Below are 16,872 nucleotides of genomic sequence, written 5' to 3'. Positions count from 1 at the left end.
GTATCTACTTAATCTGTGCACGTTTGCTGGTGTACGTTTTTGTCTTGTTACCACGGTACCATTATAAGTGCAGGTGTTTTGCATTTACAGCAGCCCAGAAATTTGATTATTTTCTAAAGATTAGGGAGTTGCATCAGCCACTCTCTGAGCTACTTGCTCACTGTGGGGGAAATCAGGATCCAAATTTATTTTTAATTTTGGTTTTACTGATTAGGTGTTAGAGGTTTAAAAATTGCTTTTTTATTTTTTAGAAATTTGCCTTTATGTGCTTTATTTCCATTTTTTTTATTTAATATTGTCCTCTTAGCTTCCCGTGGTCTAAAGTTTAATTTCTTATTATCTACTTAGACTTACTATTTTTATGTGTTTAACCAGTGCTTTTACCATTATGGTTATTTTCCTTTGTAATATCAATGGAAAAAAACCCAAACTCTGTAAAATAACTTGAAAAGGTTTATTCTGAGCTGAGTATATATGACCAGGGCCCTGGAGAACCATGCCCAGGAAGGCTTCAGCAAGTAGTCTCATCATGGTGGGTTACAGTTCAGCTTTGTGCCTTTCAGGGTGACAAGAATTACACGTAAAGTCATAATCAGTACTTGCATGGTGTACATTGGTTGGATAAAAAGGACAACATCTCGGGCAGCGCCTGTGGCTCAATCCGTAAGGCGCTGGCCCCATATACCGAGGGTGGCGGGTTCAAACCCGGCCAAAAAATAGCTGGGCATTGTGGCGGGCGCCTGTAGTCCCAGCTACTCTGGAGGCTGAGGCAGGAGAATCACTTAAGCCCAGGAGTTGGAGGTTGCTGTGAGCTGCGTGACGCCACGGCACTCTACCGAGGGCCATAAAGTGAGACTCTGTCTCTACAAAAAAAAAAAAAAAAAAAAAAAGGAGGACATCTCAAAGCAAGGTTATAGGTGGGTTTAAAGATTCTTTGACTGGTAATCGGTTAAAGAAATGAGCTTTGTCTAAAAGTTTGGAATGTTTTAAGACGAGGAAGTCTGTTAATCGGAGACAAGGCACAGGATAGTTAACTGGACATATACCAAGACTCAGTGGTCTGTAAAGTAAATTAACGACCAGTGTGCGTGCGTGCGTGTGTGTGTGTCTCTGTGTGTGTGTGTGTGTGTGTGTGTGTGTGTGTGTGTGTGTGTGTGTGTGTGTGTGTGGTTTAATCTTTGCTTTACATAGCCTTAGGCTTGTTAATGATTTTGTATCTTACCGTTAACAAAGAATAACTTCAAAAGGAACAGGGCATTAGTAGTCACATCTGACCTCTCTTCTCACAACTGGCAACACAGCTTTAAGATTTTTTGTTGTTTTTGTCTTTGGAGGTGGGTCTACTTGTCTGAGAGAGGATCCATTCAGTTGGCTAGGGGGGCTTAAGATTTTATTTTAGTTTACAGTGGTTACCCTTTTCTACCCTAATCCCCCTTTTTTAAAGCTTTTTTGCAATATAATTCATACACCATCAAATTAATCCATTGTAAGTAAATAACACAATAGTTTTAGCAAATTTATAGAGTTGGACAACTATCATCACAGTTTTATAACCACGAAGTTTACAGAAAAACAGCCCCATGTGTGGTCACTTAGATTTTATACTGCCCTGTGCTTTAACAATTTAATATTACTTGTCCAGGCGCGTGGCTCATGCCTGTAATCCCAGCACTCTGGGGGGATTGCCTGAGGCCAGTACGGGTGGATTGCCTGAGCTCATGAGTTCGAGACTAGCCTGAGCAATAGCAAGATCCCATCTCTAAAAATGACTGGGCGTTATGGTAGGCACCTGTAATCCCAGCTACTCAGGAGGCTGAGGCAAGAGGATCACTTGAGGCTAAGAGTTTGAGGTTGCTGTAAGCTGTGACACCATGGCATTCTGCCAAGGGCAACAAAGTGAGACTCTGTCTCAAAAAAAAAAAAAAAAACAAAAAACAATAATACTAGAGAGATCCTTGCATTTTAGAATAGATAGTCTTATTTTAGCATAAATCCTTACTAACTTTATTTTTCTTTTATATAAAAATAATACCTGCTTGCATGCTTTTGCCTCATGTCTTCCTATACCAATTTTCATTCTGTGTGTGTGTGTGTAAAGGATGGATGTTTCTCTTCTTTTCACTTTCATTTCCTACCTCCCAAAGACCAACCACTGCCAAGTCATCAGCTGACCTTCTGCCTCAGTTCTCCTTGAGCTGACCTGTCTTAGTCCTGCCGTCCTGCGGCCAGGTGCAGCACACAAGCCACCTTACAGGAAGGTCCATCAGGTGTGTGCAGACTTTTTCCTTTTCTTTCATACATTGGATGAGCGAGACTTGTCTTGGGCCACACGGTAAACTCACACACATGCACGCTAAGAAAAACTGATTAGCAAAAAACAAAAAGGCCTACACAAACTTGCATGATATGTGACACTACAGATAAGCAACAGAGTCCTCACGACCTTAGCATTTTGCTCTCAGGCCAAGGGTTTGACACCCCTGCCTCACACCTTCCCTCATCTTCCCTGACTCCTCTTCTGACTTCTTTCACTTTTCGTAATTTCTTCTCTTTTCTTCCTATTTCTTTTCCGTTGTACCCCAAACCCAGGGAGGGAGGGTTGGACCATTTCCTTGGTTGGTGACAAAGAAACCGTTATATTTTCTTTCTCTCCCCACATTCATCCCACTTGTTTTATGGTTTTGTGGTTCAGGCACAAACCAAGTCGCATGGTTGAATTGTCCTTCTGCACCAGCCAGGCCACTTCATCTCACTTCCCGGAGCAGTGGTGAGCTTGTCTGTGGCCCCCGTGAAACTTAGCTCTGTCTTTGGAAGGACTGGTGTAAGTAAGTTAAGGTCGGAAGGGAGGCATCCTGCCTATCTTGTTACGTATGAGAGGGGGTCAGCGAAGAGTACCGTACAAGGAGAACATTCCTGAAAGTGATGTGCAATTATGTCACTTTGCCATGACTTTCGACCCCTAGTAATTTATAATAATGGTCAGATTGCTCTCTACTTTCAGAGCCTTACAGTTTTTGTATACATTATAACAATCTTCACCACAGTGTGGTGTCCTGGAGAAAAAAAGGAGGGACATTAAAATCTCTTTCTGTTCCTCAACTTACTGTTGTGGGACTTTGAGCAAGTTCATTTTTTATTTGTTTTTATTGTTGGGGATTCATTGAGGGCACACAGAACCAGGTTACATTGATTGCTTTTATTAGATAAGGGCCCTCTTATAATTGTGTCCCATGCCCAAAGGTGCACCACACCCCTTGTCCCCATCCTCCCCTCCTCCCCTTTCTCAGCTCTCCCCATTCCCCACTGTGTATAGGACCTTAATTGTCCTCATATCAGAATTGAATACATAGGATTCTTCTTTCTCCATTCTTGTAATGCTTTACTAAGAATAATGTGTTCCACATCCATCCAGATTAATACAAAAACTGTAAAGTCTCCATCTTTTTTAGTGGCTAAATAGTATTCCGTGATATACATATACCACAGCTTGTTAATCCATTCTTGGTTTGGTGGGCATTTAGGCTGTTTCTACATTTTGGCAATTGTAAATTGAGCTGCAATAAACAGTCTAATGCAAGTGTCCCTGTGGTAAAAAGATTTTTTTTCTTCCGCGTAGATGCCAGGTAATGGGATTACAGGATCAGATGGGAGGTGTAGCTTGAGTTCTTTGAGGGTTCTCCATACTGAGAAGTTCATTTTGCTGGGCCTCAGCTACCTCATCTATATAAAGGAAATGTGAATACTTCACTGTGGTGAGGATTAAGTTAAATAACATAACTTTTCACCTTTCTCAAAATTATCTGTGCTGCACACTCCCTGTGGGCTCTGGGTTCTGTACTAGGAATAGGCAATGCTATAAAAATCTCTTTCCAGAATGTTAATTTAACTTGGACCCTGGTGACAGGGGTGGAGTTGAGATGGGGTTTCTTATTTAAATTAGAGCAGATACATTGTGTGAGATCCTCCTTAAATTTAAAGAAAAACTCAATACATTAAGGAAATGAAAAGAAGAAGAAGAAGTTAACTGATGACTTTATACTGAACCTCAGAGTCAAAGCATTCTATAATAGACATCCTCTTATTTGAAAATGTGAATGTTACTTTCTTTGCATTATTGTTATTGTTATTGCTTAATATTTCAATGCAGCTATCATCTGATTTCTTTTCTGAATGTATTTGTCTTCGTTCGTTCTTTACGAGGTTTTTGTTTCTAGTCCTTATCTTAAACATTGTTATTATTATTAAATTTTAAGCCTTTTAAATTTTATGAAGGCAAAAAGTGGAAACCTAAAAAAAAAAAAAAGCTTTAAAATATATATATATTTCAAATTTCAGAAAAAAAAAAAGAAAGAAAGAAATGGCGTGCTTAGGTCAAGCAACTTCAAGGCACACACTTGCAGCCCTGGGCATTCCTCCTTTGCTATAACAAGTGTTTCCGTGGAAAAGTTTGAGAAGCACTTGTATGTGAATGTGTCTAACACAGCCTGTGCCGCACAGCACAGTGCCATTTAACTTCCCGTTCCTGCTTTATGAAGCATCCAGCTACATCTCCTAGCACACACTTGATACCTCCTTTTGGAGGTATCTGCCCTCCACGCTGGCTCTCAGCCTGGACGCCCTGCCCTAGTCATTGACAGCACCATCCGTTCAGTTATGTAAACCAGGAAGCCAGGCCCCTCTCTTTCCTGCGTATCCCTTGTCTGGCCTTTAACTTCTGGTCTCATTCCTATTGCCACCTCCACGTGTCTTGGTGCATTCTTTGTCTCTGCCACCAGCATCTGAGTCTTAGCTGCCATCATCTGCTGCCTAGATATCTGTAATCACCTAGTAACCGACCTCTTTCTAATCCACTCTGTATACTAAAGTGAACATGCATCCCTCAAATGCTCAAATCTGATCATGTCTTCCCATTGCCCAGCCTCCTGCCCCTCCAGCCTCATCACAGACATTCTCCAACTGGTGCTGGTGGCTGTAGCCACACCAACTTTCTTTCTCCTCTTCCACGGCACCAGGATTCCTCTGTCAGGAGCCATTGATTGCCAAGCCTGCTCTGTCTGGAACATTTCCCTTGGCCCCTACCTGACTGCCCGTTGCTGAGATAGATATATTCATCTTTCAAATCTCAACTCAGGGATCATTTTTAAACTGGATGCGTGGTGGTTTATACCTGTAATCCCAGCACTTTGGAAGGCCAAGACAGGAGGATTGCATGAGGCCAAGAATTAGAGGCCAGCCTGGGCAACATAGCAAGGTTGTGGTGGGGTTTACCTGTGTCCTTTGAGCCATGGGTCTAGCAGCCCCTCATCTCTCCCCTCCTGGGCTCTGCTTCCTGTGACTTGTCCACAGCCTGCCCAGTGCTTCATCTTTCCTCCTCCAGCCCCGCCTGCCCCTCTCAGGTGCACAGCGGCTAGGCGCGGTCCAGGCATATTCAGTAACTGAACAGTTCCTTCCTTACTGGGCCACTCCAGCTTGAAGCCTAAGGTAGGAAGACATTGGGGACATCCCATGGAGGTCACCCACCACCTCTGACGTAGTCTCACTTTGGCACCCTGGGAGGCCAGCCCACAGAGGTGCTCAGAAGATATTTTCATACCGTTAAAAAACAAAATAGTTGGAAAGCGACAAAATCCTGAGTGAGGCATGATCTCTATGAACTTGATTGTTGAAATCCCAGTCCCAGCTGTGAGGAAATACTGTGCTTAGGAACATTTAGCATGACGTGGAGTCCAGGCTAGATGAGAGGCAGTGGTCCAGGACTGGAGGCTTTAACTCAGTAGCAGTGTGACTCTGCCAGGTCGTCCAGCTTTTCTGTACCGCAGTTGGCCCAACTATAAATGAGGGCTAAATAAAATTAAATAAAAATGCCTGCCTCATAGATAATTTGCATATTATTTTGGAGATTAAATGACATCTGACTAAAAGACTTTTGATAGTATCAAGAGGCATTAACTGATACATCTCATTCACTTACATTAGCAAAGCATACTTTACAGAAGCTTCCCACACCGACATGGCTGCGCGTATTAACGCAGGATTCTTTAATGAACAGGTTTGTTCACTACTCACATCTGCTTCTCTGTTTGCCTTTTGCATGTAGCCCTGGAAAGGAAAATATCAATGAGGCAAAGCCGGGAAGAGCTGATAAAGCGAGGAGTCCTGAAGGAAATCTACGACAAGGGTAAGAAGGGCTGGCCGCCGGGGGTCAGAGAGCCGCGCGGCTTCTGTGCGTGTTTCTTGGAGTTGCATGTAGTTTTCTGCATCCCTTCATCAGAAACTGAACTCTTAAAACTCCAGACAATTCTGGAGAGAAAAGAGAAATGTGTCTGACAGTGCGAAAGCTATCAGTAGAGTAGGGAAGGAGGGAAGCAAATCTCTTTCTTTCTCAGCACTGGATTAAGACCACAGGATGCTAAGAAAAATGATGTAGTCCTGGGAATGACGCAGGTGCTGGCTGGGGGCCTGTGGGTGCAGAGATACACACAGCTGGAGGGGATTTAATTGCTCAGGCTCCTTCAGGAGGGTTCCCAAGACAAATGTTAAAAATCCACAAGCATCTAGGTAGGAGCTCCCTAACAGGTTTGGTTGTTTTTTTTGGTTTTCTTTTCTTTGGGAGGGAGGCAGGGGTGGGGGGAGGAAACATCTCTGCATAACAGAAGAAATTAAAGGAGAGAAAATTAGAATATATAACTATACACATAGGATATTTGCATGATCACATATACAGGTGATCTGTAAATGTGTCCACAAGTGTTTGACAGTGAGTGCTGTCACTAAGTAGGAACTTACGCAGTTCTTCTCTCTCCTTTTCTAAGAGCTTGGCTGCCTTCCTTTGAACTTGCAAGTACGCTTTCTCTCCTCTCCCTTCTGTCATTTTCTTTCTTTTCTCTCTCCCACTCTGAGGACCACACGCTCCCTGTTAGGGCTTTAAGTGGAATAACGGAGTGTTGTTTCCGATCGTGTTACGGTCATCAGTAGTAATCATCTGTGTCAGCCCTTCTTTTGTTTAAGGCTGGTGTTATTTGTTGGGCCAGATAATTAAATCACATAATACTCTACCTTGACGATTAATCCTGATAGTCCAAGTGCTCCCGTCCTTCTGCCAGGCAGTCAGTTGACCGTGTTTTTGTGGGAATTAAGCCTCGTTCGTGCCCTAAAGGGCAGGTGTGTTTCTGGGTCCTGGCGCCTTTCAGATTCCACTGTTCAGTGAGTTGGCCTTTACGCCTTCGGTACATCTCACCTCAGCCATCCCTGTCACGGGGCTTCCCAGTGGTGCTTTTGAAGTCTTTTCTCTAAACACAGATTACTAGCCTGACATGCAAGTAGAAAGTGGCATAGCTCTAGCCCTGCCTTGGTGGCAAGGAATAACGGAGACTGGGTGTGAGGTTTTACTGTTCAGATTACATTCCGTCATCATCAGAGCCTCCTGGGGCCAAGGCAGCCCTGTGGGGAGTCACTTCACCCGTCTGCTTCTGGTAAGGCCAGAGCAGAATACAACTTCTTTGATTGATGAAGCTTTCCAGGGGAAAAGAATCCATAATTCTGTCACTTTTCTCTGGTGTCTTTCCTTCTGATCAATCCTCCAACCCTCCCTTGTTTCGACCTTAAATCTCCATGCTTCACGGTAATAAGCCCCTTTCTTCATAGTCCCTCCTCAGGAGAGATGGAAAATGTCTGACTACAGATATTATATTCTATAATAAGCACCCAAGTACTTAAATAAATGTTATCGTCACAGCGAAAGCCTGATCAGATCCGGTTAAACAGTCCCTCTCCTCCCTCCTCTGTTCCTGCAGCTTTTCTATCTCTCACTGTAAAAATTCAGGAATACTTTATAAAGGAGAAAAAGCAGTTTTACCATAGCATTTATTATTATTTCCATTGCAGCTAATACCTGGGTTAAGGTAAGTATTACATAAGTGGCTCCTTAACTTAATGAAAGAAGTCACAGATTTTTGGAATAAAAGATTCATTTTATAGGGAAGGTCACAGAAGCCCGCTGAGGCCAGGGCCTGTGGAGCTGCCCGAGAGCACGGATGTGCCTTTGTTCCCAGGCACTTCTTTCTCTACTGGCAGGCACGGAGCTGACCCATGGGCATAGGCGGAAGGACCAGACTGCTCCTCACCTGTCACTTGTCACAACCTCTCGTTTTATTTTCATGCTCTTTTTTGTTCGCTTGTTGCCTAACTTTCCTTATTAGCATGTAAACTACAGGAGACTAGGGCCCTCGGAGGCTTATTTCAAGATCCCCCAAGCCTCAGATAATGTCTAATGCTGATTAGACTCTCAAAAATGTTTACTGATTGGATGGTGGGAAACGAAGAAAAGAGGGACTAAAATTAAAACTCTATGGCACATGGTAGGTTTATAGTTTTGTGTTTGTGGTGGGATTTTCTAATAGAAACAAGCAATGTGTATCTTTGTGGACGTTAACCTCCTCACTGCAGTCGTTAACCTCATCAAGGTAACATTACATTGTATCAGTAGTTTGGAGTGTGGGCCCTGGAATCAGATTACTTGGATTCAATTCCCAGTTCCTCTGCTCACCAACTGTATAACTTTAGTCAAGTTGCTTAACTTCTCTGTGCTGCTGTTTCTTTATCTAAAAGTGTGGATACTGGCTTGGTGCCCATAGCTCAGTGGTTAGGGTGCCGGCCACGTACACCGGGGCTAGCCAGTTCGAACCCAGCCAGGGCCTGCTAAACAACAATGACAACTACAACAAAAAAATAGCCAGACGTTGTGGCAGGTGCCTGTAGTCCCAGCTACTTGGGAGGCTGAGGCAAGAGAATCGCTTAAGCCTAAGAGTTTGAGATTGCTGTGAGCTGTGACGCCACAGCACTCTACCAAGGGTAACATAGTGAGACTGTGTCTCAGAAAAATAATAATAATAAAATAAAATTAAAATGTGGATAATGTTGTGATGAGGATTACCTGTGATAACACATGTAAGATAGAACAGTGGCTGGGATCTATAGATTCTCAAGAATCATTGACATGCGGTGATGAATCTCAGTTTTATCTCGGTTTCCTTTATGCTTTTCAAACCCTTTATGTACCTCTCCCTAGATGACCCTGTCAACAGGCCCGAGTATTAGGAAGGGTAGACATAACTCTCACCTTTTGTCTGAGGGTGATAAAGGTACAAAGTTCTCCAACCCCTTCAGAACGATCTCACTGATGTCAGTGCCCACTGAGAACCCAGCCCCCCACTGTGTAATTCAATTTCCTTTTTAGCCTCCACCGCGCTTTCCTCTTAGCCTCTCAATGCATCGTTTTCCCAGCATTCATTTTTCTCCTTTCTATAATTTCATTCTTCTTACTGTCTCTGAGATTCTGGTGGGCCAACCAGATAAAATGTTATTGCCACAACCTGATAAACAGCAAAAGTAGTGAAGAGACTTTAACCTTTTTTTTTTTTAAGTTGTTCATTTTAAAGATAAATTTTATAGACTTAGAGCAATCATTCCAGATTGCCTGGCTTGTAATTCTGCATCGTTCCCACCTCCTTGTGTTAGCAGACATGACTCTGGCTAGTTACCGGCAGCAAAATAATTTCCCCCAGTGATGTACGGCCTCTGACAGCTGCCGCATTGATTGGTAATTACTATGTCAGCCCATCCACCTGCCCACAGCTCTGGAGGTCACACTTCTGTTTATGCTGTGGTCACACTGTCTGTGCGTGATACTGCTAATGCGGTGGAAAACAATTTGTTCTCTTTGGTAGGTAAGATTTTTCTCTCCTATTCTTCTTTACATTATTGATTTTGCCTAATAATGCCCCATTTGTTCATAGAAAGTATAAAAATAAACTATAGGAATTTGAGATTCATAACTGTTCGAGCAGAGTGTGCCCAGAATTAATGAGGTTTTATTACTCTGACAATTCTCAAAATTATTTATATTTTTCTTAGGTTAAAATTTCAAACTGGCCAGTGAATTCTAGTCAGGTAAAATGAGAGTTTGGGTCTAAGAAAAATGACCCCAAATGTGTATAAGAACTAGCATAGGAATGCCTCATTTAACAAAATGTATTACAAGTGAAGAGCACATTCAGTAGCTTGTATATTTTTTATTAGCTTCTAGATAGAATCACATAGAGAATCACATAATTAGAGTCCAGAGGAACTTTATATAAAGTTTTAAATCAGAGGTAAACATTTGATCTCTAGATATATCGAGACCGAGTAAGAATGCAGCATACTTTCAAAACTACATAGGCAAAGAGGAAATTTTTAATTATGTTAGTTGCAGTGATAGTAGGCAGATATAATTGGAAGTTCTTTTTCTCCCACTTTCCAAATTTTCTACCATACAACTATAATAGTTTTAAGAAGAACACAATGTAAGCATTCAGATGAACCATGAACACTCTAAATAGTAAACATGTTAAACTTACTAAGGTGGAAAATCATCTATAATTTGACCGATAGCTTACTTTTATTTATTCCTCGATCTTGTTACATTTTTGCTTAAATTAGACCTTAATTTGAACAAACTAAACAAAATTCTCCTATTCTTCTGGAATATGAGAAGATTTATTCATTCAATAAACTGGTACCAAGGGCTCTCCCTCTTTGCCAGGTACTTACATAGGTGTTGAACTACAGTGATGACCAAAAGGGCAAAATGTCACCCTCTTAGAGTTCACATTCTTCTCAAGCAAATAGGAAGTAATGCTATATTATTTTCAAGAAGTGATGGGCACATCAGAGAAAAACCAATTAGCAGGGTAAGGAAGTAAAGGGGAAGCGAGTCTGATTTTCAATAAACACAATCCTGGAGGACCTCTCAGGGGAGGTGATATTTTCACGGAGACCCTTATGAAGTGGCTGAAACTGGGGCCTGGGCACCCAAATTCTAAAACTTGGTCCTACTGCTACTTTAAGCCACTCGAAACTTAATACACAAGCCCCTAAGTTGGTTAAGTCGACCCGTATGTTTCTTTTAAATGTGTATTGCATTTGCCTCTGCCTCACTTCTCTGTAAATCAGAGCAGGACGCCCTGCCCAGAGGCTGTGGAGGCTCCCCGTTTCACTCAGGGAGTTCCAAGTTCAGACATGATCTTCTCTCCAGCCCCTAATGAGTGCTTTAACTCCCTACATACCCCCTAGGAATTCCCTCTCCCTCATACCACTCCACAACTGTCTTCTAGAAAACCTCGTCCCCCAGGTAGCCACGTGATGAGCTCTTTTTTTCCAGTCTTGGCTCAGGTGTTGCTTTGTCAGGGCGTCTCTAGGACCACCAAGTTTAAAACTGCCACCTCCTTCTCTAAGTTTCTAGGCCCTTTATCCTCCCTGCATGTTTCCTTTCTTCTTCTTTCCTTTCTATCTCTTATCACCTTCGAATGTGCTTTATAAATTACTGTGTAAGTTCATTGCATTTGTTTTTTCTCGCCTGTCTCTCCTCAGTGACAGTCAGCTCTGCCAAGCAGGGCAGAGTCTTTGTCTGGTTTGTTCAGTGAGGTAGCCCAGGTGTCAACAACAGTGCCAGGGACTAGGTGGGCATCCTGCAAATGCTCATTGAAAAAACAAATTCGAGCATGAAGTTATTTCTGCATGTTCACGTCACTTGGCTTATTCACCTGCGCTGGCACCATCCAGAACGCTAGGAACAGTGGTTCCCCTTATTTATTCAGTTTTATCATCCACAACACTTTTTGCCAGTGACCTAAATAGATAGTATTACATTATGTGTATTTTTTATGTAGATGGATGCCAGATACCCTACTCTCAGATAGTGTCGTTAAGTGTTATGGGGAAACATATATCAAAGGTAGTATAGCTGTCACTCAGTATAGGAAAAGTCAGCCCTCTGGGTGTGGGTTTTGCATCCAAAGAATACTATATTTTAGATCTGTGTTTGGTTGTAAAAATATATATATATGTAAGATGACCCATGCAGTTTAAAGTTTTGTTGTTCAAGGGTCAACTGTATACTATTTGACCATTAGTAAAATAGTGATGATATTTCTCAAGAAAGTCAACTGGCCTGGCTGTTATTGTTCCAATATAGAGATGCAACTAAAGCTCAAAAAGGGGGATTGGCTTCACCTAGTCCTAGTGCAGTGAGTGTGAGGGTGAACTCTTTTTTTTTTTTTTTTTTGCAGTTTTTGACTGGGGCTGGGTTTGAACCTGCCACCTCCAGCATATGGGGCCAGCGCCCTACTCCATTGAGCCACAGGTGCCGCCTGAGGGTGAACTCTTAAAACCTGTGCTAAGACCATGTGTCCTTCGTTGGAAGTTTATAGGAAAACAGAAAAGCTTTGCACACTGGTTGTTGGAGGATCTTAATAAATATTACTGTTAATATTAGGGGGTATTAGATAATCTCTACAAATAACCACACTGCTGTATTTATAGACTACTGGGGATAACGGTGGTTATGCTGTTATTTTCACCCTCTGAACTCCTCTGTGAAACCTCAATTCTCTCACAGTGTCACTTGCTCCGTATCGTATGGATTTATTTCATTTACATGAATGTGTCCCTTGTGTGTAGGGGTGGGTGGGGAGGGAGACCCGCTCTCCACCATCAGATGAAATGACAGCATCCCAGCACGTTAGGCAATTTCATACCAAACGTGTCAGCCTGCAGTGATACAGCTGGGTCTATGCGGCTCATCACTGCAGCCCTACCCAGACCCGGGGAAGGAGATAATCCCAGGGGCGGAGGGAAAAGAGATCAGGAGGGCATGTGTCTTGATGGGGTTGTCGAGAGCAGCTTCACTTTTTCATTGTGTGCTGGGAATTAAAGATAACATTTCATAGCAAACACTAAAGTCCATTGAAGTGTGTTTTTTTTTCTTTAATCAGGTTAGTGCAACCTTGTGAAGATTGTTATTTTTAATTATAAACACAAACAGAAGCTTTCTGCAATGGACAGCTCTTCACACAGACGTTGCATTTTTCCTTCTCTGGCATTGAAGAGGAAAAAGCCTGATATTTAAATTAAAAGGTCATCATCTTTTAAAAATAAAAACTCTCTTCTACATTAGAGGAGACAAATGTAGGCTCAAGCCTGCTTTATTTATTTATTTATTTATTTTTATTAAATCATAGCTGTGTACATTGATATATTCATGGGGCATCATTCACTAGCTTCACAGACCGTTTACCAAGTTTCACATACACCCACGAGCCTGCTTTAATCCCTTAGTTTATCTGGTATTCCAGGTGCATAGCCTCTTAAAATTTTGAAGTTTACAGGAAATGCCTTTCACAACCGTTACCAGGCACTGTTGCTAGTCACATTTTCAGCTGTTTCTGATGTCTCACATAGAAATGACATCTTCTGCAAGGTGTGACTTGGAGTATCTTTGTGAAAAGGGTGTTTGCTTTCAGCATCAGCACCATATAATCATTTGTGTGGCACCTAAGTACTTAATAGAATGGATTTACCTAGACTTGTTTTTTGAACAAAATCTACTTTGAAAAATATAAAGGTGTCAAATTGAGACAGATGGAAACAATAAAGAGAAATTGTGATAAAAATTCTCTTAAACTGTTCTTTCAGAAAACCATTATCCCAAACCAAAAGATTTAATTAAATAATAATAATTATTATTAATATTATTGTAATGAGTAACCATTCCCAGTAAATTTGTTCATTCATTGCATATTTGTGCAGTGTTACAGGCATCACTCTGGCCATCAAGATTACTAAGAAAAACAGCCAGGTACCCCTGGCTAATAGAACTTACAGTTCTACTGATGGGTTTAGGCAGCCTGGTAATGATGATGGAGAAAGTATAGGATTTCCTGGTGGCACATGGAAGCATCAATCACCCCCACTTGGGGACTTAGGGATGGTAGCATGGAAGGAGTGGTGTCTGAAAAAAAACTTGCAGGATGTATAAGAATTATCCTAAAGAAGGTGGAATGGTTGGCAGCTGACACCCTGCTGACTGCATACAGCAGGGTGTAAGTGGGGGAGATGTTACAATCAAAAGGCATAGCACCAGTCAGAAGTACCAAGTCAAGAATAAACTCAAGGCAAAGAGTGAGTGTCCAACATGTTTGTAAGGTAAAGGGAGTCAGGGCTTATCGTGCAGGCTGGAAAACTGTCTTCCCTGTTCATGAGCAGCGTAGAGCTCTGGGAGAGCTTCCTACATGATAGGATCTGAAGCCCTGTCACTCTGCCTGCAGGGGAGTCCGAGACATGAGTCAGAGAGATGAGCCAGCCAGCCGCTGCCAGATTCAGATGATGTGATGGTGGTTAGTGGGAATAAGGGGAGTAGGTGTGGAGAGAAGGACAGGACAGATTGGAGGGTTATAGGAGGTGAGGGCAAGAGGGCCCTGTGACCGATTTGGGGGCAGTGAAGAAAAGGAAGTAGGTAAGGCTGATACTTAGGATTCCGGCTTGGGCAACAGGGTCAGCACAGGGCCACTCGCTGAGCTGGGAATGCTGGAGCAGTGAGGTTAGGGCACAAAAGATTGTGATGATTTGGCCCCACTCAGTTTGAGATAGCTAAATGTCTGAAGTAGAATACTAAATATGTAGACATGAAGCAGAGACGGATCAGGGCTGGAGATAGTTTGAAATTCCCAGTGGATACCTCGCTGTGAAGTTTTATAGATGGATGATATATCTCTGAATATGGTGTATGAAAATAAGTGGCCCTGGTAGAAAACCCTAAGGAACCCCAACACTTACAGTACAGAGAATTTAAAAAGTGATGTTGGAATAAGAAGAACCCCCCAAACTGAGAAGCAGTTAAAGAAATAATAGGAAGTAAACTAGACATGCCTTTCATTGTATTACAGAAGCCAAGGTTAGGTCCACAGTGTCAGATGTGGACACACCAAGTAAGATAAGGAACGAGAAAGAGATAATGAATGAAAGAAGTATCCTTTTTGTTATTTCTATGCTTTTTACTTATGGGTTCTTCAGCTACTTATGAAGCCAGTGTGCAGTCAGCAGGGTGTAAGAAAGGATGCTCTGATTGCAGATAATAAAAACCTTAACTGAAAAGCCTGAAGCAATAAGCAAATTTAGAAAATCCACAAGACCAACAACCTTTGTGTGTTTCTCCTCTAAAGTATCCCAAATCCCTTTAGCAATGCTTAGAGAGTTTGTTAACACTCACATAATATTTATTGTATGAATGAAGGAATGAATCTCGCATAATAAAGTCGAGTGGTAGGGCAGCTTCAGAATTGGCTCATTCATTAGCTATATAATGTGGCTAAGGGACGCCGTCCTCAGGTTACAACTCCTCATAGGATTTAGATGGCTGCAGTAGTTCCACTATCCCATATACACACCACAGTACCCAGAAGGATGAGAGAGGCCTATATCTTCTTGGTGTCTTTTTCTAAGAGCAAAGAGGCCTCAAAGCCTCTTCAGAATTATCCTCATGTCTCACTGATGATAATTTTTGGAGATAACCACTAGGTATTTCCCTCCTGATTCTGACAAATGTTTTCATAAACATAAGTATTGCAAGGACAGCCAGCTCCCTGAGTGCTGCTGCCTGGTGTGAATCCATGTTGGAATCACTGCCATGGAATCATACTTTCCAAACTTTCTAACTGTCTATCTGGACACCTCCCGTGAACTCAGAGTGGGAAAGGGTGCCTTGAGTGTGGTGGACATCTCAGCCTCGTCCTCATGCCCCAGCCTTCTGATGCTCTGTCACTCCACCCTCACTGACCTGCACGGACCTCAGAAGGCAGCCAAAGTTTGGGAAGCTAGTAAGTAGAGAAAGGAAAGCTGGCCATTGCTTAGAAAAACTTTTCTGAATCCATCATTTTGCCTAGAACTTCTGTGAAGTTAGGCAAGTCAATGGGGAATGCGGCCTTCCCCACCCCCATAAATATCTGTAAGACAGCAGTCCTCAGGGGAGTCCCAAGCCTGAGGTTAAGGTCCTGGTGCTCTCATTTTCTATCAGCAAAAAGCACAGAACATCTTTTCATCTCTCTGAACTCTGTGTTCTGATTGAACATTACCCCAGGAGTCCAGACTGCTCCAGTGAGCAAGGCCACACCTTCCTTTAATCCTCTGTCACTATCCTGGTTCCAGCCTGCTGGATTGAAGGTAGTCCTTCACCAACCAGGCAGTCCTCCTTGAGTCTCTGGGAATACCCATGAAATGATGAACTCTTCAACTCCATTCTCGTTCTTGCCGTCCTCTCATAGAGTTGTTGGAGGAGCAAAGGACATAATCCAATTTGGGGTCCCAGGCCATTGCTATCTAGGCTCAGTGTTCAGTGGACGGTAGCGCTGGTCTCCACCAGCTACCTGCCCTGTGCTGCTCTTCTGATTTCCTCTCAGGCTTTTCCCACATACTCTTTATCCCCCTGATTTCACCTAGGCCGAGCTGAGATTCCACCGTAAGTCCCCCAGGCTTCTCCAAAGGCTCCATCCACCTCTGTAGTGCTGTGTTGCTGCTCTCAGGGCTCCTACCGACCACATGGGCTCCCAAGCTTATCCCCTGTCCCAAGACTCCAGGCTTCCCACTCATACAATTTCTCTAAACCAGCAGTCCCCAACCATTTTGACACCAGGGACCAGTTTCATGGAAGACAATTTTTCCACAGACCCAGTTGGCAGGGAGGGGGAAGATAGTTTCAGGATGATTCAAGCACATTACATGTATTGTGCACTTTATTTCTATTATTATTACATTGTAATATCTAATGAAGTAATTACACAACTCATCATAATGCAGAATCCGGGGGAGCTCTGACTTTGTTTTCCGCAACTAGACGGTCCCAGCACTAGGCCCCCCACCTCAGCTCTACCTCAGATCACCAGGCATTAGATTCTCATAAGAAACGTGAAACCCAGCTCTCTCCCTGCTGCAGCTTACAGTAGGGTTCACGCTCCATTGAGAATCTAAAGCCACGGAGGATGTGACAGGAGGCGGAGCCCA

General features: G+C 42.7%; 1 protein-coding gene across 13 annotated transcripts in view; it reads left to right on the top strand.

Annotated features, from left to right (window-relative positions):
* PHACTR1 (phosphatase and actin regulator 1) overlaps positions 1-16,872 on the top strand; it is a 544,631-nt gene that overhangs the window by 423,846 nt on the left and 103,913 nt on the right. For all 13 annotated transcript variants that reach the window (XM_053602161.1, XM_053602162.1, XM_053602167.1 and 10 more), the window contains one exon: positions 6,098-6,178. In XM_053602161.1, coding sequence (XP_053458136.1) covers positions 6,098-6,178 — 81 coding nt within the window. The remainder of the gene's footprint in view (positions 1-6,097; positions 6,179-16,872) is intronic.

Source organism: Nycticebus coucang, chromosome 9 (genome assembly GCF_027406575.1).
Source record: "Nycticebus coucang isolate mNycCou1 chromosome 9, mNycCou1.pri, whole genome shotgun sequence".
NCBI lineage: Eukaryota > Metazoa > Chordata > Mammalia > Primates > Lorisidae > Nycticebus > Nycticebus coucang.
This window is presented reverse-complemented; position numbering and strand designations above follow the sequence as displayed.